The following is a 25,409-nucleotide window of genomic DNA, read 5'->3' as shown; positions in this document are numbered from 1 at the left end:
GTATCAAAGTGCGAAATGGACCATTGATAAAGTAGAAATATATTATGTTGTGAAAAGTGAGACGCTGTTATAATATATATACATGTTAAGACCCTTCGCAAATCTGGATTGCCTTCCGCTGGTTTGAGCTCAACACCCCGCTTCCGCCCCTCCGTCTCTTGCTCTCCCCAGCAGAGGAGGAAGAGCCCTCAGCATTCAGCCCAGTCAAGTGAACAACAAGCCTGGCACAGACGAAATTGTATAGGTGGGTGTTTTCTCTGCTCTGAATTTGAACGCTTGCCCAGCGCTGGTCACTTTCTATGCTGTGTTTTGCTATGCTGCGGCACTTTTTTTCGTCTTCTGTTTTTTTTGCGTTTTTGCTGCGCACTGTCGGAGCTCACTTATTCGCGCAGACTGCGGGTCTAGATTTTTGGACTGTGTGTTGAGTGCAGTCGGCTAGGCGAGGCCTGAAACCTCATCGCCAACACTTATGGACTTCTAAAAACAAGCCAAACACTTCCAGCAAAACGGTAATGGTCTCTCTTTTTGTGATACACGTCAATTAGGCCTGCTTGGAACGCGTTGGCACAAGAGAGAAACCATATTTTATTCGTGACGTTGTTTTCCTTGGAACGTAACGTTAGCCCGCTAGCCACAGCAGCTCAAGGGATAGCATGGAAGTTTCGTGAGCTCGGCTACGATCAGCAGTGTTAGTTTCTGTCACTGAACTCACGTTTTCCATCAACAATTGATTACGCACAATTTGTGTAGAAACGTTAAATAGCGAACTTGCACCAAGCGAAATATCTGTAGTACTTTGTGACCGATAGGATTTGTGTCACTCACGCCTTCAATATATAATCTTTAGTTTTGATTACTTGACACATCGACACACGGCAACTTTCGTCAGACTTGTGTCAAATTTGAACTGATCATATGTGAGGGTTGTGTGTGAAAGAGTAACCAAGAGGACACGGAAGTGACTGGCCAGCCCACATCACTGGCGATTGTAAAGTTCGAGGTCAAAGTCCAGTTTCGGTTGTCTTATTAGTTGAGATCATGTCATGGTGACTCCTTCCTGAACGACTCTTTGCTGTTTTGGCGGACATCGGCGCAGCGCGCTTTCACGATATAAGGACGGACTCGGACGTTTCGAACGTTGTCGTTGAAGGTGTGTGGCAGGTGAAACAGGAGTGGTTGTGACAAAAGCAAGAAAACCTGTCGTGTTAGTCTGGGCGTGTGGGGTGTGGCAAGACAAAAGAAGGAAAGACAACAGGCGCGCTTCGTTTTATTATTCAGTGTCCTTTTATATAGGCCTGCACCTTCTCAATTTACACTGGGATCAGAAGGGATGCTGGATTCCATCCAACATGGTATTTAGTGCATCAAAACTAGAGCAATTGTGACACGGTTCAAATCAAGTGCAGGAATCAAACTGGTTAGTTTTGCTCTGTGTGGTATGAACATGCCTTGTATATTCCCAATAGCCTACAGATATGGCTGATTTTACTTGCTGGAACAGAGTTGTCAAGCGATTGGGGGCAGGTATGGGCAAGCCCTTTGTTCAGGTACGTCCACATGGTTTCATTTATATAACAGGGTTGCAAATCTCAAGAATTCATTCGCATCAGTGCAGTCGCTGAGGACTGAAGTTTGCTGCTCACCCTGATGTTTTAGGCAGGGCTATCATTTGTGAGTCTCAGTAATGACGGCCTTTCACAGCAAACCTTGGGTGTGTCGCTCTCGCAAGCTGGCGTTTTCCTCGTTGCTCCTCCTCCTTCCCTGTCTGTCAGCTTTCCCAGGTTGTCTGCCTTCCTTCCGACAGTTGCAGTGTGTTTTCATTTGAATAGTGATCACGTCATTTCGCTCTCAAAGCAGGAGGTAAACGTGATCAGCCACGGCAAACGAATTGCGCGCATTTTGAAATGTGAGATGAGAAGGCTCACTGGATAGTTGGGAAAGTTTGTCGTTGTGAAACACCTTTATTTTAAACCGTTGGCAAGTGCATCTCCAGTAGTGGCTCTCAGTGGCTGCTTGAATATGTGATTCAAGGCTCAACTGAGGAGCAGTTTTGCTAATCAATGACGTTTTCAGCATGACGTCCCTGATCCACTGGTGAAAGGACACTTTGATCCTCTCCTCTTTCATCTAGAACTGCTTCAAACACCAAAGAGTGTGCAGAAAAGTGGTTAAAGATTGAATGACTGTCTTGTGTGTTGTGTTGTATTATTTTGTTGTGATGTTATTTATGACATCAAGATGGCGCCGCAAGAGTGGCTGCCTTTACAGCAGCTCCTATACTTTTTGTTCTTCTGCTTTCTTCCTTTCATAACTTTTCTGCTGTAAATTGGGAATTTCTCCATTTGTGAGAAGAATAACGTTTTTCTTATTTTAAGGAGCAAATTACACATTTCTAGATAAAAAAAAATGTTATTTTTATTCAACAAAGATGACAATTAAACAGGGAGGTTGAATGTAGGGCTGCATCCATTAAATATTCCAGTATTTACGTACCCTACAGAAAATTCTAAAGAATAATCGAGTATTTTGATCAATTACATTTGTACTCGTTATATTTCATTTCATAACAAGCAACCAATCTGTGTCCAGTTTAAATTAGTCAAATTCACATTGTGTCCAGTAGCACTGTTTTATTGTCTAGAAACATTTTGAGTGGGAAAACATAACTTAAAACTTAACTTAAACCTGGCATTTCATGTATCAAAAATAAAGCATTAAAAACATCTTAAACATCATTTGTGCAGTTTCACTTGAGCAGCTAGCATTTTAGCAAGAAACATGATCGTAGAGTAGGGTCATGGCTGTGCATTTATGATCTTGGATCTTAAGACACTATTATTTGTTGTGTGTGCGTGCGTGGTCTTCCGATCATCTTTTGTGTTCTTATGTGTGCCAATGAAAAGAATACATTTGAAGTTTGACATCCGCAGGGCGGCTTTCACAGCTGGCTACACTACGGTCCTGTCCACTTTTTTTTTTTAATTGTCTTTGCTACCCAATTGTGATTTCAGTGCGATGCTAAAGATGAGGGTCGCAGTCAGCGACATTTATTTTAAGTACGTTAGGCCACACTTTTATTCAGCTTCTTTATGCCACACGTTTGTAGGTGCGCACACATACGTCGTCTTCGTCGTTTCCATAGCTGTGTCGTCGTGCGTCAGCAGGCGAACACTCGGTGACAAGGTTCACCAGAAAGATTTTTTTTATTCGCCTTTGCTTTCGGAAAATATACTCAAATGTAGTTTCTTAGTGAGAAATAATAAGTTGATTTAACCAGTCAAAAGCGTTACAGATAATGAATAAATGACATAATGCTTGTCCAAATTGAACTTCAGTGCTGCGGTGAGGTGGGAAGTTCACGATGACAAGCTATGGCCCTGCACCGAGCCAGTGATGTCGCAAGTTGGCTGACATACCCAAAGTGTGATTAGCGGCTCATGCATTGAGGAATGCAACTCATAGTCGCAAGGATTGAGGTTAAAGCGGTTCAGAAAATGGATGGATGGATTTATCCTATAAATTATTCCATTGATAAGTAGAGTGATCCCTCTCACCATTGCACACACTGTCCTGTTGACTTTTTTCCTCAGTAAAATGGGTAACAAGCCTGCATTTTATGTTTGCCAGTGTCAGTGTTTATTAACACTATCAAGTACTTTAAAGTAAACAATATTTTCACAGGCGGCCCGGTAGTCCAGTGGTTAGCACGTCGGCTTCACAGTCCAGAGGTACCGGGTTCGATTCCAGCTCCGGCCTCCCTGTGTGGAGTTTGCATGTTCTTCCCGGGCCTGCGTGGGTTTTCTCCGGGTGCTCCGGTTTCCTCCCACATTCCAAAAATATGCATGGCAGGCTGATTGAACACTCTAAATTGTCCCTAGGTGTGAGTGTGAGCGTGGATGGTTGTTCGTCTTTGTGTGCCCTGTGATTGGCTGGCAACCGATTCAGGGTGTCCCCCGCCTACTGCCCGAAGACAGCTGGGATAGGCTCCAGCACCCCCCGCGACCCTAGTGAGGATCAAGCGGCTCGGAAGATGAATGAATGAATATTTTCACATTAGGTTTTAAATGAGCCATTGTCTGCTGTTACGCTCTCGTATTCGTTTTCCAATGGCCCGTCGTGGCCGTGAGGTCTTCCCAAAAAAGATGAAATACGGTCACGTCTTAAGCGTAAGAAGTCAGACGTTAGTTGTTTTTCACCTTTTATTATAAATCACAAACACAGCCACTGTGGGCCGTAGCAGACACCGAAATAAAACAGCCAGGGGCCAAGAGTACACACGAACAAAGTCCTCCCTTACGTCCGCTGAATCCATTGCTGTCATGCTGACTCCTCCCTCTCGTGAATTGCGTGATGCATTGAAATAGCCTTGCAAAAACAGAACATCACGTTTACCCGCCACCAGCACACTGAACCCAATTTGTGATAGTACAACAAAAGATCCATGGACAGCTCTTTAATTTTCATTCATCATGGGATTCATTTCCCACAATAATCACGTGACTTTACACTCATAATCATCATCACTGCTCAGCGTTAAAACACAGGCAGCTAGTTATGAAAAGCCAAGTCCGCTGGAGGAGATTTAACACAAATCGCGTGGTTGCGAGAATAGTTGAAGATGCATTTATGACTGTATATATCCCAATGAAGACCGACGTTGCAGTCAGCGGCGGTGTGCTAAATGAGAATGATTCATACGTTATTTCTCTCACATATTGAACACTCTTGCCATTGCCTGAGGACAGAAAGTACTTTAGTTGGCAAAAGAAAACCAAGAATAACCAAACTTTTACATGAGTGTAACAGTGGCATTGGGTGTAAAGCGGCAACAGAGCTAACTCAATGTAAAGGACGCCGGCTTATGCTGCGCGAGTGTACGTTAGCAAAACCTTCCTCTCAGGACCTTCAAAACCGCTGACTTGGCGGCCAGTGCTCCCTCGCCGGTGACGTGGTGGCGGTGCGGCTTCAAAACCCGAGTGGGTGGGGCACAGGCAGCGCATGAGTCGCCACCAAGACCTAAACAAGAAACGTAGGTAAAACTTTGCTACCATCATGAAGCAGCACACTTTCATCAAATATAAGTTGTAGTAATTATGCGATTATAAATCTGCGTCACATAATATTGAAAATGCTTTTACCCTTTTGTCAGACCTTTTTTGTTCTTTGTGCTGTAAAAACTCCACTGAGGACTGATTCTTTTGCTCAGCTCTGACTCGTCCTTGTGGCTACTTTCTTTGGTGCGATTGTTTGGCAGTGGGACGCTGTCGAGGACAAATGCTTGCATTGATTAGCGAAATGAATTGGAGCATTCCCTATCACTGTGTTATTACAGCAAGCTTTAATCGCACATCAAGAAGAAAGTGAATCTCCTTCTGTAATATGATGTCACTTATGTGTGAAATGGTTCGAGTCACCGATTATCGAGGCAAAATTTGGGTTCAGGTCAAATTTCTGTTTCTAAAACATTCAAGATAACCTGGAAGGCTTTCAGAGTAGAGGCAGACTGAAGCGCTTGCTTTTGTAGGTTTCCTTCTCATGAGACATCGAGGAGAGTATAAAACTTTTTTCCCTTGTAATGACAAACTGTCAAATATGAAGAGGATAAATTTGGTCGTATGTTTTATGAATAAAACCGAAGAGCACCGAAAATACAGTTACTCCACATTTAATTGATGAGATGGCGAATGTTTGTAATGCATGTTCGAGCGACGTTACGCCACAAGCAGGTATTATCGGCTGTTTCCTACCAAACTGTCATTTTAGTTTTTACTAGTTTTAGTTGACTAAAAGTCTGAGCATTTCAGACTTATTCTTCTTTTAGTCACCTTTTGTTCATGATTTTTTGTTTAGTTTTAGTTGACAAAAAAACCTGATGACGTTTTAGTCAAAGACAACTGATGACATTTTAGCAACGGTGGCAAATTCAGGTCTAGAAAGCTGAAAACGCTGCCACACGTTTGGCTTTAGCCACAGGTTCTTCTACTCAACTTACAGGTAAACAGGTTTTTACTTTCTGAACCTGGATTTGCGCAATTTTCTGTCTAGTTTTAGTCCAGGAAAACCGATGACATTTCAGTCTTGGTTTTAGTCAAATAAAAATTGCATTTTTGTCTCTTTTCAGGAATGCAATTAGATTTAAACCCTGTGAATATATCCATAGTCCCAAATAGTCAATGCAGGAGTTGGTTGGATGTGTGCCAGCACCAACACATGAAACCCACAGAGGCCAAATCTCTGTATGGCAATTCAAATGAGGCTGTGTCAGCAGTACACATGTCCAAGCCACAACAGCATTTTATCACAGCCTGACCTCTGCCATGCCTGCTTTTGTGCGCCATGTCCATGTTCCAGCGTTATCTGGAATGGTGAGTTGGTATATAAAAAAAATCAAGATGATGCAACAATCGGTCAGGTATTTAAACTGGTTCTTTCAGTGCCAAGGTTCCAGTATGCAATGGATATCTGCAAGGCTTCCATCCTTGTACGGTACACATTGTGTACGCCCGGCGACTGGGTTTGCGGCGAACACTCCAGCATATACCATTTGCTGTGCTGCTAATGGCAAAATAAGTAATGACCAGTATTGCTTTTTTTTTTTTGTAAGTGGCTAAAGCCATTTAAAACTCTCCCAGAAACTCCCTACCACAAGAATGTTGGTGGTGGGGATGTGCTTACGACTTGTAGATGTTTATAGCACTGGAGCATAAGAGGCTATTCTCCGTGTTCCTAACAAGAGTTACATTTTTTTTTTAAATTACAGTCTGACAAACTAAAGGTCAAAATAGAATGAAGACGTAACTGATGTGTTGTGTTCGGACTTGCGTGAATGGTTTGGTGTAATACTTGAGAGCAGCTGAAGTCAAGTTTCATAATTATTTCTCTGTTGCTTTCTGTGATAAAATTGCCCTGGCCCATCCCCTCAAATTCCTTCAATTTGCTCGCCTTATCCACTGGGGTTTTATTTCTTCCTTTTTTTTTCTTCCTGTTTGATGAGGAAATGATAGATCTTGAAAAATATAATAAAATAGGTGTTAGGGTGGTCATAGCGGGGAATAGGGACGACACATTCGGTCAGATTCCAACAACTGAGACAGGATATGACATGCTAAATCTGACTGTGGAATGTATCACAATAGGGTGTGTGCGCGTGTGTGTGTGTGTGTGTGTGTGTGTCTATTTTATCTGTTTTGGTCCTAGCCTTTAAATGTGTGGTAGTGGAAGAGGACTCAAATGGAAAGAAAAAACATAATTTCAGTCTTCTGCCGCACCACTACAATGTGTTTACAATTCACTGGCCTATAATTCCATAGATGGATTATTTCTTGATTTGTTTTTGTCTTACTTTTTCATTAATAATCACTTAAGGATATGAATGCACTCATAAAGATCCACTCTCAAGTAGAGGTGGATTTTGGCCAATTTGCTTTCTCAAATACTTGATTCTTTTTTCTAGGTACACGGAAGTTCATCCTTGCCTCTTGTTATCTGCATAGTGACAGCTAATTACAGTGTCAGAGCAGCATTTCAACTCAAGCATCATATAAGGTGTCCGCCATTGGGTGGTCAGTTTGCAAAGGCTTGCTGCGACTGACCTAAATTCTGTGCATTTGTGGTATGCTATCATCTTTAAAATCAAAATCTGTTTGGTCAGATTTATTGGGTGATTTGGCATGGAATGACCCAAAATCAAAACTCTTGAATAATTATATATATTCTGATAAATCGATTTCCCTTAAATTTACATGAAAGTAATGGTAATTTTCTGTTTTCTTTTTTTTTTGTACTTTTAAATTTGATAACATAGACAGCACAATACAAGGGGGAAAAAAGAGTAATTAAAATAAAACACATATCCAAATAAATATGACTGAAAATATCGAGTTGGCCTAAAACTACTCCTTTTTATTGTGGGATGTTTTTTTCAAGGTAACATTTCAAATAATACGACAAATATCCTTGGTTGCTCAGAGTTGGACAAGGTGGAACACTTGTTCTGTTGTTCAAATGAGATTGAATAGCACATCATTGTTGTATTTAAATGAGCAATTAAACCTTTTGCTGTCTGTCTAGTTCTCTCTAATGTAATGGGCCAAATGAAAAAAAAACGTGCAATGATCGCAAGGTTTCACTTATTTCTAATTTGTAGCTGGTCCACAGTTCAAATCTCACCCGTGACCCTCCTGTTCTCCCCGTGCTTGTTTTTTTTTTTCCGTCATTGTCATTCCAAACATATGAGGTGAGAAGAATCAACATCGCCCATGGATGAATGGATGTATGTCTAGAATGTACCGTATGCACCTTGTGATTAAATGGCCAAAAGTTAGCAACTCATCTGCAGCCCTGATGAGCAACTGCTGATAGAAAATGAAAGGATGAATGGCTAATTGCAATGTGTGATTTTTATGTTTTTTTATTTTTAATATTTGCACCATGACTGAAGTCTGCATGTGGTGCCTCCCTTCCTCCCTTGGGTGCACACATCTGCTGGAGTGAGACATGCTGTCAAATTACCAATCACATATTCATGAACATATAAAGGAGATGAATCTTAAAATAGTTCCCGCATCAATCACCAATATATCATTGAATGACCACCGTGGCTGCAGATGCCAATTGTTGAGCATGTGCTTAATTTTCATACACCAAAGGTAACCGTTGCTTGTTGCGCATTTGTGTCCCACATCTTTTGCTCAATTCACTCGAAACGCTTCTGACTTTTTAAATTGCATGTTAGGGATGGTATGACTCCCGTTTTCTAGTAACTGAGGATGTGTTGCTCACACCTTTTATTCCTTCACAGTTTTACTGCCTGCTTGGAAGTTGGAATGAAGGAGTGCTAACCAGCTGCCCATGCTGCACCTTAAAACATTCTCACGGTTCTACATCAACTATAATCTGACTGTGTCGGGCCACCCAAAGTTCACTGACGCTGGTGCGGCTGAGCTAGTACACATTTCAAGTAAATACGATGAAATCAACATCATCTTGTTTTTTTTTGTTTTTTAAATTGGAAGAGCACCGACAGCAAGCACTGAGCAAAATACAGATGAAACAAAACAAACAGATTGTTTAAACTGCAGGAAGTAGTTCTCAAATAAAAATGAAAATCCCATTCGTCACTTCACAGCAGGACAGAGCAAAAACTTTCAGACCTCTGTGCAGAGGAATACGGCGATTGCGGCGAAGATCAATTTTATTTTTAGGAGTTGGCTATTCACCAATCCTCCAGAATTAATTAACTGAGCCCTGATTCCGATCCCAAATGATCAATCGATGCACCTCTATTTTTAGCATGAATATTCAATATATTTAGGTTAATCTACCTAAATTTATTGATTATCGTTGATCTTTTTCCATTAGGAATGGCTTGTTCAAGGTAAGTCCAGAAAATGTCCAAAAAAAAAGTAACTACACAGAAGCAACATATTCTTAATGTCTTAAATAATACCGTGTTATCACGCAAAATATGAAATGATCACTGAAACGTCAGATTATTTCACAAGTATACAACAGGGGCAGTTCTGGCACGACCACCACAACATGGCTCATGGTGGCCCGGCATGGCCACAACCCAAAAGGGTTTAACTTCAGACTCTGGTTCTGTAGTACCTCTTTTTACAAACCACTTATTTCTGTTTTTAACCTGCTGAGCAGAAGAGCATGTCGACAAACTTTGCTCGAGTTCTGCAAGTTAATGCTCGGCCCTCAGGTTGGTCGTAATCATTGAGATTGACTGAAGCTCTGGTTGCAAGCTCCTTTTTTAACACTGTTTTTATATTTCATGGCATTAACCGCTATTTTAATCTCTTCCTTATCTCCTCATCACTGTGTTAAATTGTACTGTTTAATTGCCTTCATTATGACTTGGAGTACCACCCCTTTAGGTGCAGTTTTCATTTGTGCATGGTAGTGGTGACCACCTGCCCTCATACCCGTTTGTTTATCTGGGTGATTCGGTTCTCCTCTGTTGGTTCTTTGATTCCTGGTGTTGGTTAAATCCCTCTTGCTCTTTGGTGTTGACCCTGTCCCTTCCCTTTCCTCTGCTTTGCTCTTAGTGTGTGAATGGAGCAGTGTGCGAGTACGGCCTCCCTGCTGGCCTCCGTGCGGGAGCAGGAGAGGCAGTTTGAGATGCTGAGCCGAGCTCTGGAGGAGGAGCGGAGGTCGTGCGCCGGCACTTTGCCCCGCCCCCTCCCCAACATGCAGGTAACGGTGTATATTCCTTCCCCCATTCTCATCCACCCTCAAGCATCTGGCCATCCCCCTTGAATCGAACAAAGTTCCACCATTGTCATTTTTACGGTCAGCGTCAATCAGTGTGCGTGTGGACAGAATGGCAGCAGAAGCCGCGGATAAAGAATTTAGCCGGTTCTCACTGGAGCTTTAATTTGGATATGTAACGAAGGTGAGGTAAAGGTACATCTGTCATTTGGGCCCTATCCCAACATTGATATTTTGAATTGCAGAAGAAACTGGGCATGTGTGAGTAATATGTGAAGTAATGTTAATACATTTTAGCAGTAAACGTGTGTTTATCGTTGAGTAGTCACAGTGAATATTTTAGTGACGCAATTCGCGGTGGAGTGTTCCTGAGTGGTATCATTTTGACCCTCGGCTGTTCTTTATATGTTGTGATTACACACGCTTCTGTCCCCTGTCCATTCCCCAAGAACATCCATGTTTTTCGGTGTCTTCCCCATCCTCCTACTGCTCCAACAATTCATCCCAGCACACCAATGCAATCCATCAAGTTAAATGGCTGTTTCTTTAAAAAAAAAAAAAAAAAAAAAATCCTCTTATTTGTCTCTAGTATGGTCACCATATAAGACGAGAGCTAAGATCGGTCCTAAAAAAAAATCTAGCCTCACCCGAACCGGCCCGAGGGTATTTAAGCCCGACCCGGCCCGAGCCCGATCACTTAGCTTGATTTGCAGGCCCGAGCCCGAAGCTAACCCGAAATTTCCGACAATTTTCCATCATTGACTGATTTTTAAAATTTTTTTTTAAATTTTTTTTTTTAAGAGTGGACGGGGAAAATTTAAGGCCGTCCGTCATTTTGACGGGTTGAAAATTGGGCCGTAAACCACTGCAGCAGTACGTCCTTAAGAATCTAGCGTGGTACTTTAAGAGAGAGTTGCAGAGAGACAAAGCTGAACAATGACGGGTGGATACTCGACAGAGACTGGAAGGAAAAAAAAAAAGTCGGCGAGAGAGAAGCCCGACCCGACCCGAACCCGAAGCAACGATTGACATTTTTAGGGCCCGACCCGAATTTCAGGTTGGGTCGGGCTCGGGCGACCCGATCTTCCCTCTATATAAGACTTCAATGATGTACAGTATGTGCTTAGATGTTTATTGGTTCTGTTTTTGGGGTAAGGTTAACTTGCAGTCACTTTCTTCATTTCATCAAGGACTGTGGAACAAGTTGCCAGTTATGGTTGAACTTTCTTTAGAGGTGGAGCGTTAAATCTTGGCTGTGTACTTGCATACACTCGCATCCACGTGACAGTTTGAATTGAGGTTTGAATCATACTTTCATGTCTTCCACCTTCAGCCTCTTTACTAACCGATGCGATGAAAATGGATGAATACAAGCGTACTTGAATTACATGTTCCGTTTTTGTGTGAGGGCAAGATAAATGTATCCTGTTGCCGTTTTTCTGTTTGTTTACATACCCCAAAGGCTTCGGCATTTCTCTGTCACCCTGGTTACTGACATGCTCTCACATGTTCTTTGGTTCAACATTTTCTTCTGTTGTACAACCAGTAAAACCGTCTCCGGACTGTCACTTTTTAAATGAGTCTTTTCTGTTTTTCCAGATTTCAACATGCTTTGACGATCGACTTAAATATAAAATAAATATAAAAATAAATATGACAGCTCCAGATTGATTCTTTCTGTATTCCATATTTTTTATTATTATCATAATAATAATAATAATATTTTTATTTTTATTATCATTATTTATCACCAGAGCAACGTCTCATCTCTGAGTCATTGTTACACAAGTTTGACCTTGTCTGTGATCTGTTTGATCCTCATGGCTTTATGGCCCTAAAAGGTGTGCGCACGGAATGAAAGTTGTTTTTTTTCATCAGGTTTCATTCAAGGTCCCAAACGATCGTAAAGATGTTCCACGACAATTTTAATAGTCTCAAATAGTTTTTTTTTGTTGTTTTTTTGCATAGAAATTGTTGAACATGTTCAAAATATGATGGTCACGGGATGAAATGGTTACAATCATTAAAGCTGTTTGGGAAAGACCGTCCAACATCTTTGCAACTGTTTCAACATTGAACGAACCCTGACAAAAAAAAAAAAGAAAAGAAAAAAAAAACATTTGCTGCGTGCGCACCACTTGCAAACCTTATCCACCCGGCGTGACATACATATGGGCTTTAAGAAAGTTTGGGAGCTGGAATTTACATTACAATCTACTGAAATTGACAGTCAACACACATTTCATCTCCCTTTCACTCATATTCTTTCATTCATTGCATTCCCATTACACCATTTTCTGATGTGATTGGCATGGTTTCAGGAATTTTGGAAATAAGATTATGAGGCTGTGATTATTAATAACTACGAATAATATAATGTACTTATTAGCGAGCATTACTCGTCAGTTGACACTAATCTGATATGATAGTAGCATTACTTGAATCATTAATTAAAATCATTATTTTTTGAGTCCAAAGGAGGACATTGCCAAAGGGCACAACCATCCACTTGGAGATCCTTACCGTTGCTGAGAATTTTTGTGATTCATTCGTTCAAATTGCTTTGAACAAGCTTGAAGTACATTTCCTCCTCCTCATAGAACGGCCGCCTTCTTTGTGATGCAGACGTAGAGAGGCTAACACTTAACGAGAGTTACGTCAACGGGACACATCACGTAAGAAACAAACCTCCCTCGTAGTCGACTGTTTAATTATTAACAAAGGTAAACTGTGGGAGACTTTTTTTTTGAAACTCTGGAATGGACTTGTGCAGTTCAGGATGGAGCCTGGTCAGATGGTGCAGGAGACATACACAGTGGAACAAGAGCCCCTGGAGTCCAAACCTTCGGTATCTGTGGAGACCAACGACGATGGCACCACAAGACGCATAGAACCCCTGGTAAAATGTAGATGGATGTTTGTGCTCTGCACAAGTGTGGTGTAGTGTCATTAGTTTGCTTTCGCATCTATATCGACTTTCTTGAAATCAATGGATGGATTTGTATGTTGAATGAAGATGTTTAAACTTGTCAAAATTTGTCATGACAAATTATAGTCCCACAACTGTACATGCAGTAAATAATCAAGTTGTTTAAATAGTTTGGTCCATCTTATGATCAGATCGGTGATGTTTTTTTTTTCTCCCCCACAACTCAATCACCTCCAAAATGTTGATCATGTAAAGCCTTTTGACTATTGGGTTAGTCGAGATAAACGTCGAGTTCTAACCTTTCAAAATAAAACAAACGATGTCGCCGCCAGTGGATCAGACATAAATCAAAGACCCGAACAAATAGTACGGGACGAATCCCTGAAAAATCGCAGCAACAATGAATGAACATAAAGACGCCCTACAAAAGATTTTCAGATGAGTAAAATACGTCCTGATTTGCATTTAGATTCTCTGAATGAAAATATTCAGATTTGTAGTTGATCTTTGGGTTTTATTGCACAAGGTTATGTACTATGCCATATCAGATCCTGATGTCTCGGATCCCACCCTGCCTCTTTTTCTAGGTAAAAAAAGTAGTGATGCCCACTACCACCCGCACAGTCATCCCCTCCGTATCCGACACACTTTCCTTGGATGGTGGGGGTTCGGCGACTGGCGTGGGCGCCTACATCCCACCCAAGGACCGGGGCTACAGGCAGGCTCCTGGAGTAGGTGTACCCATGGAATACCCTACTCACACCGTGCCCCGCAACTACCAATATGGACCTCCAGTGGGCTATGAGGACTACCGTGCTGGAACCCCGTCTGAAACATACGCAAGTCTCAGCAGGGGTGCCCGTGTGGATGATCGCTATCGGTAGCACACCGTCTGTAATGGTCATCATTTACCTTTGTGTTTTAAACTTCAATCTGTGATATTCTCACTTCTCTGTCAATCATCTGTCCAGACCAGTCCATCCAGATGGTTATCGAACTCTGGATCCAAGCTACAGAGCACCAAGCAGGAATCAGATAGACCCCTATGCTGCTCAACCACAGGTAGAATTAGCAGTTTTCCACCATACTATCCTTTCAAAGTGAATATGATTTTCAGCTCAACCAAATTGTTCATTTAGAGCAGTGCTAACAAGATTTGAATGGGAGACATTAGAGATTGTGGAGCCATCCCCCGTTTTTCATGGAAAACACATATTTGAGGTTTAGTAATTTTTTTTTTAAAGAGAAAAGTTTAAAAAGAGAAAAAAATGCATTGGCTCCAATGGATATCACTGGACATCATTTACAACATATGCGGATTTTCGCTATTCCTGGGCCGCCATATGTTCCCTATCCCAATTATAGTTCAGATTTAGACTATCCTGAACTGTTTTTTTTAATAACTTTTAATTGATTATCCATATAATTAATTGAATACCTTATTTTTTGTAAATGTGACTTGACTTAAATGTCATGGAATGGCAGCGTTAGCCCAGTCCAAAATTCTGAGTCTAAGTGTGTGATGTGAAACATTTTCCTGCTTTTTAGGTTGGACGAATGGGAAGTGCAGTGGAGCTCTCTTCAATCCCAAGGTTTGTTCCCGAGTCGTACGGACTGGAGGATGATCGCCGAAGTATGGGCTATGATGAAGCTGACTATGGCATGGGCCATCCAGTGCACTATAGCACTGTGCCCCGTAACCACCAAGGCTTTCCCCAAGGGCCACCACGTAGGACTGGGTGAGTTGTTGCACGTCATGTGGATTTTTTTACTTTGGTGAATAGTTTAGTGTGGATATGTTGTGCGTGCGTGCGTGCGTGTGTGTGTTCATCTCTCGGCTCTGGTTCTTCATCCTCAGGAGTTACGAGGGCACGCTGGATGGTGATATGAGTGGTCCAGGGGACATGTACTATTGGGGAGGTGGTGTCCCGATGGCACAGGGAGAGAGAGGAAGCATGGCTTCATTGGACAGCACTCTGAGGAAAGGCCCCGGCCCAGGTGGCTGGCGTCAGCCTGAGTTGCCAGAGGTTGTTGCCATGCTCAACTACAGGCTGGATCCAGTCAGGAGCAATGCTGCTGCATACTTGCAGCATCTCACTTATAAGAATGATAAGGTAAGATAAGCATGTACCTATACTTCTATAAAGCGTGTCTGTAGGAGTTTTGGTAGAACAGACGGTAATTTGAATCTCGTCTTTATTTTTTTATTTTTTATTTTTTTCAACTTGAATTGACACCTTCAATCAATATGGTTGTTGAATTTGTGGCAGATTACTCGTCACTTATTTCCCCCTTTCACATTTAATTGTTTAAAATGGGAAGTTGCTCTGTCTAATTATGTACCTCTGCACACAGAATGTGCATTTACCATGTGCATTATGACTTAGCCAAAGCCTTCTGCTTTTAGGTGAAGTCAGAGGTTCGACGTCTGAAAGGAATCCCAGCGTTGGTATCAATGCTTGACAACCCAAACAAAGATGTAAGTTTAGTTTTGCAATGGTCTAATGTCTTTGTAACGGTGATTATTATTGTTCCCAGTTGAGGTTGTTTTAGTTATGCAACACTGAAACAGTTTATTGGTATGTATTAAACTCCCAAATTCTAACACAAATAGTGAATGAAAGAGGGGCAGGAATAGATTTTTGCTGTGGTGGTTGCCACACAGCGTTTGGATGTTCCTGGCAAATTCTGCTGTTAGCATTTGCCCCAAATATAGTTTGTCTAAACATTCTTTGGTCTTTCAAATTTAAATTGAGTACAAGCTGTGGTGAATTTCTGCTGATGTAAGTTTGAGTCCTGGCAGTCACAACACTGCTTCAGTTGCATTATTGAGGCCAGGAAGTCCCCTAATTTGACGAATACTTTACAAATGACTATATTTAGCTGAGCTGTTATCAGTCTGTCTATTGTTTGTCGAAAGACATTGCAGGAGAAATAGGTCCGGTCAGCTGCCTGCTCCATAACCTTTTCAAAAGTACATTTTAGTCAAGGTTACAGTTGCTGGGTGCCTTAACATGGATGTGGGAATTTTCAAATGTTACAATGTAATCATTTTAGTCTGATGAAAACTGTGTGTCACAGGTGCATTATGCAGCCTGTGGAGCATTAAAGAACATTTCATTTGGTAAAGATCCAGACAACAAAATCGCCATCAAGAACTGTGATGGAGTGCCTGCCCTAATTAGGCTTTTGAGAAAGACCCATGAGCAGGACCTTACCGACTTAATCACAGGTTAGCTGCACACATGCAAATGTGTATCTTGTGACCGTGACTTTCTATTCCTATATTCCTGAGGAGTTTTGATTTTCATCAATATTCATATTCGAAATACAAAATGTTTCAGGGACACTTTGGAACCTGTCATCCCATGACTCTGTAAAAATGGAGATTGTGGACCACGCATTACACGCCCTCTCGGATGAAGTGATGGTACCTCGTTCAGGCTGGGAACGCGGGAGCAATGGCGGTGGAGGGGAGGAAAATTGTAAGCCCAGGCACCTGGAGTGGGAGACAGCTCTCACCAACACAGCGGGCTGCCTGAGGTATGAGTGCAAATGAAGAACATCAAGGTAGCATTGCGACGCAGACGTGCTATTTAGAGCAGATGAAAGGGTGAATAGATGGATTTACACAAATTGGTTCTGCAGATATCAATTGTTCCCAATTGAATCCAAATAAATTAAAATGGGATGTGGAATTTCAAGAAGCTACTGTACACCAGGGCCTCGAAAAAAATATAAATACTGTGCTGGATTTTAGTCTCTGACACTGATATGTATGAAGTCTGTGCTCGGTGCATGATAAGGTATGATGTTGATCTGTAATTTAATGGAATCCAGAAGAATAACTTTTTTTTGTTTACGAAAAAGCCTTCAATGGTGCTTACTGATATTCGAGTGGTGAGAAAAGAAAACCCAACAATGGTCACTGACTTTTAAATCGTGGTTGTGTGTATGTTATTACCTTTAGCCAATATGCAAATATCTTCTTTAAATTGACCTTGCGTGTTAAAAGTCATGCTTGCATCTGTGATTGTGTGAAATGAAATCAGGGCATTTAAAGCTATCGCTGCAATTCCAGTTTTATTATTCAGTGAAGTTTAATTACGTTTGATGATGTTTCACAGTTACAATGACACAAGCTTAAAGCATAGCCAATCAAATATCTGTATATGTGTGGACATGGCCAAGGAGGACATAACTTTCCCCTGCTAACTTTCCTTTCTTCCAACCCTTGACAATTGAACCCAGGGTTGAAATGTGAGCTGCATTTCAGAGGGTTAGTTTTGGGGGTGTGCCCAAGCACATAAGTGCAATCTTTTTTTACATTGAGTTGAATTCACCTTTTTAGTTTTTCCATTTCCTACTGGATCTAGACTTTTCAATTGGCCTCTCCGTTTTGGTTTTACATTCTTCTTTCTGCTCCTGTCAAATTTCTGCCCAATGACAGAAATGTGAGTTCGGAGCGAAGTGAAGCAAGGCGGAAGCTGAGAGAGTGCACAGGATTAGTGGATTCCCTCATGTACATCGTCCAGTCCCAAATTGACTGTAAAGATGTCGACAACAAGGTACAGAAGGTGCAAGATGCATCGATTGTGGCCCCATGAACACTCATTTCGGAGTGTTTACTTTTTTTATTGGCTATCTTTATTTTACATCATCATGCTGTATCTATTGTTTTAATTTTCATTCTCCTTTTATTCCTGTACAGCTTATAGAGAACAGTGTGTGTCTGCTGAGAAACCTATCATATCATGTGCATCGTGAAATCCCCGGCTGTGAGCGTTACCAAGAAGCTGTACCTGTCAACCAGGGCCCGGCCCCATCCAGCCAGAAGAGCGGTTGTTTCAGCTCTCGCAAGAATAAAGGTATGATTCAGGAACTGAGTCTCATCTTATTTGAACACACTCCCACCCAAACAAACCAACAAGTTTGCACAGGAATGCTGAGAATGTGAGAGAAAGGTCAACCTTTCCAGTTGCTCTGTTTGTGTTTCATTGAGAGTATTGATTTTTTTTTTCCTTTTCTCTTTTTCCTCAAGTGGCTTCACTTTCTGGGTATTTGCATGAGACCACACGCGATTTAGCATGTTATCAGAGAAAATAACATTCTGTACACGATATGAATATTTACACAAGGCCAGTAATTCTCGAAGTGTAGGCTATATACCATGACTGTATTGATATGCGGGCATATTGATATGCGGGCGGTATTGATAATTTGAGAAAAACGAATTATGCAACCATGGCTTAAATCCACTATAGGCTGAGTACTAGTTAACCTTAGATGTGCACTTTATAATGTTATATTGCTCTGTTTTGATTCCATAAAAAGAGCTGTTAAAGCAGCTGTTGTGTGACAAAATATTTTTTTCACTGTTGTTGATGGACAGTAAAATTGTGTGAGAGATTATGTGTGGATGACTGCTCCAAGTGAAAAATGTTCATGCAAAAATAGGACAAAAAATATCAAAGGAAATTCAGAAACGATAAAAAATGTGTGTGTAATCACAATTAATTTTTAGCGAATTTGAGTTAATTATTACAGTTGCATTTTTAATTGCATTAAATATTTTAATCGTTTGACAGCTATATATATATTTTGTGTGTGTGGTGTCTACATGTATAATGCGTATATTTTTTGTTTCCCTTGATGCACGTAGAGTTCCATCCTGTTGTTACAAATGGGCATTAAAAAAAAAGACTGTAGCTTGAGACAAACATCCCTCGAATGGTACATCATATGAACTGGTTCTATTGTCATATTGTTGAGGATGTACAACCTTGATACATGCTGAATGTTTCATCTTTATCAGTGTCTTCATTGTCAGATTTTTCTGTATATAACATTTCAGTGTCCTTCCATTGCTTCCATCAAGTCTTCATGCCCGGCATGTTGTGATGCTTATTCTTGTGGGTAGAGTCATTGGTGTTGGGGCAGGTGTTGACTTGGTGTCCTAAGTTATAGAGCTTCCTTTTGCTTAAATGCGTTTTCTTCATCTGTCCTCCTCTACTTCTTCTGATCCTCTCCACTTTTTCTCTCCCTTTCGGCGCTGGGCTTCAGATGAGTGGTTTTCCAAAGGTAAGCTCCTGACCGTGGTGTGACTTTGCGTTCTCTGTTTGTCGTAACAGTCGCTGTAGTAGTAGTCGTAGTTGTAGTTAACAGATTAGAGTGTTCTCCTTGTACTAACATGCAAACCGTCTTACTGAAAGAACTTAACCAATTTACTAACAACGAATGTAGTCAACTTCTAAGTCATTTTCTTGTGGAACTACAATGTCTGTTCCAGGAAAGAAAGATGAGGATGCAGCTGCAGACACAATAGACATTCCAAAGAGAACAACACCAGCTAAAGGTAACTCCAGTTCAATCAACAGTGATTGTTTTTCTAACACTTAGAGGTTCTATCTTCCTCTCCCTGCTTTGAGTAGCTTCCACTTTACCTGCTGTGCTCGCCTGTTTACCCCCTCTGCTCTGTAGGCTATGAGCTGTTGTTCCAACCAGAGGTGGTTCGCATCTATACCTCTCTGCTGAAGGAGTCGAAGAACCCCACGGTGCTGGAGGCCTCGGCAGGAGCTGTTCAGAATTTGTGCGCTGGACGTTGGACGGTACCTCCTTTCAATAAGCGCTGCTTTTCGTTTAGATGTGCACAAATGGAGCTATGTTCTCAAGTGGTCCAACATCTGAACTAAAAAAACGCATGCACTCCTATGTGTCAAGCATTGACCATTAACTTTTGCCATGGAAATGCAATTACCAATAATTCGTCCCAGCCCCTAAGCCATAGTTATACAGTCTATTACTTATTTTGATGGTTGTGTGGTTAAAATAAATCCTTAAGACCAGTAGTCCTCAACCTTTTTTGCACCACAGCCCGCTTCATACATGCACATGCTTTATGCTGAGCTGGGGTATTGAGTGGAGTCGGGAGAAAATACATCGTCTTTAAATTGCCAGTTTTTTAAGTATTTGTACTGAAAACTAAGATAAGAAGAGATTACTTCAACATTTTATTCATGAGGAGTACATTTTTAAAACAAAATGATGAACGGAGCAAATCGTTTTTTTTTTTTTTTTGCACAACGTTGCAACAAATGTACAAAAATATATAAAATAACACAGAACAACTAAAACTGTCAGGAAGAATACACCTTAAACCAATGGTTCTTAACCTGGGTTCGATCCAACCCTAAGGGTTCGGTGAATCGGTCTCAGGGGTTCGACGGATCCTCTGCCGTGAAGGTTAAGAAACACCCGACTCAACATGTCAGTTAGTTATGACACGCCCGCTTGGCAATCATTGGCTGCAGATGATCATTGCTTGTCCAATCAGTGCTGTGGGAAATCTAATTCGCATAGTAGTCAACGTGTGACTGTCGTGTCGTGATAGTACGTCGTAAAATTTGAAAAAAATGTATACTTATTAAAAACAGAAAAAAGCAAATAAAATTTCAAGACATAAATGCCTTTTTTATGTATTGAGTTTGTAAATAGTCATATTTTTGTTTTTCATATTATAACTACCATCTCCCATCCTGATTTGCAAATGAATATGTATCCGTATTTGTGCAGTATGGCCGCTACATCCGTGCCCTGCTACGCCAGGAGAAAGGTTTGCCCATGATGACTGAACTGCTAGCACACGGCAACGACCGAGTGGTTCGAGCGATGTCGGGTGCGCTTCGTAACCTGGCGATTGATGCTCGTAACAGAGACCTACTAGGTGAAGCTCGCAGCTCTCTACTTGAATAAACGATACTTTCTAATTGACCTTTAACACTCACACACTTTTTACACTTGCTTATTGCTTATATGGTCAGGCAAACATGCAGTGCCTCACCTAGTGGCCAACCTTCCTGGTGGCGGTCAGAGTCAGCCCGTGCGAGCACTGTCAGAAGCTACCGTGGTGTCCGTGTTGAGCACGCTCCATGAGGTGCTGGGCTCAAGCTTGGAAGCTGCAAAGACTCTCAGGGCCTCACAAGGAATTGAGAGGCTAGTCCTCATCAACAAGGACGGGTACGGGTCTTCACTGAATTATAGGAAGCAGAGCATTTAATCTTGTTTCGGCTTTTTGTGTGCGTTTGAAATACCCTTTTTCTGCCTCTCTTTGGCATCACCAGTAATCGGTCAGAGAGAGAAGTGCGTGGGGCTGGGCTGGTGCTGCAAACTGTATGGGGCTACAAGGAGCTGCGCCGCACTTTGGAGAAGGATGGATGGAAGAAAACTGACTTCATGGTCAATCTAAACCCTCCAAGTAACAATACTCGGACCAACGGAGGATATGAGGATAGCACGCTGCCGCTCATAGACAAAGGTCAGACAGTAAAAAGTAAAGACATTTCAAATGCACTGCTTATGTCGGCCCTCAATCTTCGTTTGTGTCAGCAATAAAATGAAACTAAAATTCACATCCTATTAAATAAAACACCGACATCTTCGTGACTTCATTCTAACATTACTGTCGTCAGGTGGCAAAGGTGACCGAGAAATGATTCCGATGAACGACATGGGACCAGGCGAGTATGACCACAGAACAACACATTTACAAGAAACTAAGTTGTATAATAAGATAAGATATCCTTTATTCGTCCCACACTGGGGAAATTTACAGCCTCCAGCAGCAAGAATGTATGTAGAAAGAAGAAAGAGAAAAAAAAAGCAACAAACATCTTTCAATTAAATGCAATATGAACACAAAATGGATAAATCGCAGTACTATTTACAATTTTCCTTCACATCATTTAATTACTATTATTATTATGATTGTTATTTTTTATTCATCATGTATCATGCTCATCTTGAGACGATACTTGGATGTAGAAGAGATTAAACTACAAATGATGGCTTTCCATTACAAGCACATTCAGACTGCTGCTTTGAATATGCTACTCCTATTTAGATGCCTATTCCACGCTGGACCAACGAGGGAGAAGGAACACTCTGGACAACACAATCGAGCCTGATGATAAAGATGCAGCGCAGGTATAAGACCCTATATTTTTACATAATTTATATTTCGAATGGTTTTCTCGTTGTTGACCTAATTGTTAATCAAATTGTTGACCATGGATGCAGAATACCATGGAGAGAGACTTGACAAAAAACAACTTTGTATTGCACAAAAATCATGTTCAAGAGATATGTGCATGATCAGCTCTCGAGTAAACAACAGCCAAAGTTAGATATGGATAGGTAGGTTTGCCCCTTTATGAACGGTGTGCTTTGGGGACGCTAAAATAACGTCTGTGCTTTCCATTGCATTTGACCGGAACATCGCCCCTGCCAGAATGTCTGCCACATAAATGTTTCCGTTAGCCGGATCTAGCTTGTGGATCTCTGACCATAACTCTGAAAACAGCGGCACAACCCAGAAATACATATGCTGGTCTCAGTACAACGCCAGTAAAACAGTGAAACCTACAGACTTTGACAAATGTAAATGTAAACTTTTTGGACACAATTGTATTTTTTTTTAAAATCACATCCGCTTTAGCTATTTGTAGCCAAGAATTCGAGTAATATTGCAACATTTGCTTCAAAGTTACATGTTTGCACTCGATACACATATTCGTTCCCATGTTCGCAGCAGCGAACGTTACTGTGATAAGGGACATGCTCACACACGCCCACAGACAACATGTCTCTTCATGTCTTAATGGAGCACTTGGTTTATAATTGTCTGGCACATTTCTCACCTGCTTTATGAATTAAAAAGAACCTAACATTTTGCCACCCCTGTTTTTCTATCTTAGACCCCCTTCTTAAATATGCTTGCCTCAAACATTTGACGTTCATCAACTAAAACTGTATTGTATTTTGCTCCTTCCTTTCCATCCGTCACTTTCTGCCACTAATTTTCTCTATGCTGATTCTCTGTCACACATTTTTTCTTTGCCCCCCCTACCCCTCCCCCCTATCTCCCAGGGTGTGAGGTTTGGGGAAAGACAGGCCTCTTTGCCTCTAATGGATTCTTATGATGGTTAGGCCACATCCAGTGTGTAACTGCATGTCAGTGCATGGTATGTTTGTCTCTCCGGCAGCCGCATTCAGCTCACTAGCATGGCCTGATTTTTCCTGTTGTCGCCAGTGAGCTTCCATTGTACTGTCGTAACAGTGTTCTTCAAGGTCGTCTCTAATTTTGTGACAAAGTTGTGAGCAGCTGCATGATTGAGTTTGTCTGCTGTGATTCTAATGATATCTTCTGGCAAATGATTTTATTCTTGGACCCCCCCCCCCCTCCCCCCCCTTACAGAAAAACTGATCGTGTGCATCACAAAACGACATCCTCCCGCCCACTGCCCTTGCTGAACTGACAAAGAGGGACCAGAACACTACCGATGGGACAAACCACCACCATTTTCTTCACATTCTCCTCTCTGCTGCTCATGATTTTGCATCCTATTCCCTCGTAACGAACAGTCCTCCTTTTGCAGTTGACATTCAAGGAACCCCCATAAAAACTGGAAAAGTGACATGGCTTTATGACAACAAGATTGTTCTCGTATCTTACATCTCTGCGCAACTACACTACGACTTGCCTGGAAAACACTATTGCTCAATTTCAGGTTTGACTGTTAGGAGAATAAGACGTTTGGGGGAAATTGTACATGTATATGTTTAAAAGAAATTGAGGGTTAGTGTAATCACCCCTCCACACACACACACAACCACCACCAACTTCTTTAATGGTTGACAACTACAGAAATATTTGTTACTGTAGAACAACTGTTGATTGTTAGGCGCTCACACATGGATTTCGAGTTTTGTAGTGGTTGTTCCTGTTTTTGCTTTGTGCTGTACGACATGTACATGTGCCAAATTACAATGCCGCCGCTACAGCTGCCATTACTGAATTCTATTAACAACGTAACGGAAGCTTTATGTACAATGTTTTTCTTTGTGAAAGTCCATCACGAAGATGCATGGGCATGCTGCAGTTTCTGAATTTGATATCACTATAAAGGGGGCGTCAATTATGAATTTGGGGTCTCTTATGATTTAGTGGAAGATCAGTCTTCACCTGCGACATCTGATTGATTGCGCTATGTACTGCGAACTCCTTACAGTTGTGATTCAGCAGAGGCATTTTTCTTATTTGTGAGCCCATAATCTGAATGTGTAATACAGTACTGTCTTAACAGAGATTGTGTGGGCCAACTAGAGTGCCTTGATTACTCAGGATAGGTATGATGGGTGTGTCAAACCATAATGTGGCTTGTCAATCACCGTCTTAGTATATGGAATGCCGGAGTTTTGTGTTCTATGAGTTAATGGACTACATCTGTTTTTTTTTTTTTTTTTTGGTATGGCATTGATTTTTGTTGATGTGGTTTAAAGGCAAAACTCTTGCATTCTGTGTATGTGTGCCACAAACGCACCGCCTACCTGCCTTTTAAGTCAACAGAACAGCACATGGGAGAAGAAAGTTGTCCTTTTTTGCCCACATTCTCAAGTTCTGTGCTTATGTGGAGCACAATATTCCCTAGTGCAAAGTAAGATGTAGATAATTTCACCAAAAAAAAGAAAGGAAAAAAAAGCACGAGGTGATATTTTGTTTCTTTGCTTTAATTTTTCGTGCCAACTGCCTAATTTTCAAGTTGCCTCGAAGAGAGGACTGATTAAAAGAATAGCGAATTGCTTGGGATTATGTTCGTTTGGCTTAAAAAAAAAACATAGACCAGAAATTGTCCTTTAGGTAGAGGAGGGGGAAAAATAAAAGCACATTTATACAATATATATACACAAGAGAATATTTGTTAATTTTATGGCTTTATGTATTTTTGTTTTAATATTGATTTGGGTTTAATTGTTTTGGGCATCTGGGTGAACGCATATGCAATCCGTTTTTGTTAGATTGAAAATTGTCTTAATTAGAAGCATAAAAAAGATCCAACTTAGACATCTGCAATTGGTTGAAAACTGATTATAAACTACACCTGAGTATTTCTGCCTTTGCTCTTAAAGTTGCACATTCTCATTTATGAATGACTTATGTAACTAGCAATATTGTTTTTAATAAAAAAAGGAAATGATTTTTCAGCCTGAGTTGGTTTCCACTTTGTGAATAATTATTTTTTGCAATTGTGGAAATAGTCCCTCAGCCCTGCCAACTGCGAGCTTGTAGTCCTCCGCTATGACGTCATCGCTACTTGCAAGGCCCTACCTGTGGCGCCACGGTCAGTTAATGGAAGCTCAGAAGTTAGCAACTGAGATAAACATAGTGCCCACTTCAAAACGCAGTTCATTTTAGATAGGGCCTCCG

General features: G+C 41.2%; 1 protein-coding gene across 6 annotated transcripts; it reads left to right on the top strand.

Annotated features, from left to right (window-relative positions):
• The first annotated feature begins 19 nt into the window (after nucleotides 1-19).
• On the top strand, nucleotides 20-25,186 carry ctnnd1 (catenin (cadherin-associated protein), delta 1). 6 transcript variants are annotated; one of them, XM_052083247.1, is made up of 23 exons: nucleotides 20-244; nucleotides 10,056-10,203; nucleotides 12,819-12,893; nucleotides 12,992-13,117; nucleotides 13,735-14,027; nucleotides 14,119-14,209; nucleotides 14,696-14,886; nucleotides 15,006-15,261; nucleotides 15,555-15,626; nucleotides 16,229-16,379; nucleotides 16,492-16,690; nucleotides 17,598-17,715; nucleotides 17,859-18,015; nucleotides 19,211-19,228; nucleotides 19,437-19,502; nucleotides 19,628-19,755; nucleotides 20,720-20,870; nucleotides 20,968-21,163; nucleotides 21,268-21,461; nucleotides 21,616-21,663; nucleotides 22,047-22,129; nucleotides 23,072-23,126; nucleotides 23,400-25,186. In XM_052083247.1, the coding sequence occupies exons 2-23, from the start codon at nucleotides 10,063-10,065 to the stop codon at nucleotides 23,453-23,455; spliced, it is 2,865 nt and encodes a 954-aa protein (XP_051939207.1). In that variant the 5' UTR covers nucleotides 20-244; nucleotides 10,056-10,062; the 3' UTR covers nucleotides 23,456-25,186. The 6 variants fall into 6 exon arrangements, with proteins under 6 accessions (XP_051939207.1, XP_051939209.1, XP_051939212.1 ...); XM_052083249.1 differs by having other exon boundaries at nucleotides 23,072-23,166; XM_052083248.1 differs by lacking the exon at nucleotides 19,211-19,228 and having other exon boundaries at nucleotides 22-244.
• The last annotated feature ends 223 nt before the right edge of the window (nucleotides 25,187-25,409 follow it).

Source organism: Hippocampus zosterae, chromosome 13 (genome assembly GCF_025434085.1).
Source record: "Hippocampus zosterae strain Florida chromosome 13, ASM2543408v3, whole genome shotgun sequence".
Taxonomy (NCBI): Eukaryota; Metazoa; Chordata; class Actinopteri; order Syngnathiformes; family Syngnathidae; genus Hippocampus; species Hippocampus zosterae.
Note: the sequence above shows the minus strand (reverse complement) of the source record. Positions and strands in the feature narration are given on the sequence as shown.

Coding starts and splice junctions, on each gene's coding strand:
- ctnnd1 (XM_052083247.1), top strand. CDS start 10,063: ATGGAGCAGTGTGCGAGTACGGCCTCCCTGCTGGCCTCCGTGCGGGAG. Junction 12,894..12,991: donor ACGTCAACGGGACACATCAC/GTAAGAAACAAA, acceptor GGACTTGTGCAG/TTCAGGATGGAGCCTGGTCA. Junction 16,380..16,491: donor CCTTACCGACTTAATCACAG/GTTAGCTGCACA, acceptor AAAATGTTTCAG/GGACACTTTGGAACCTGTCA.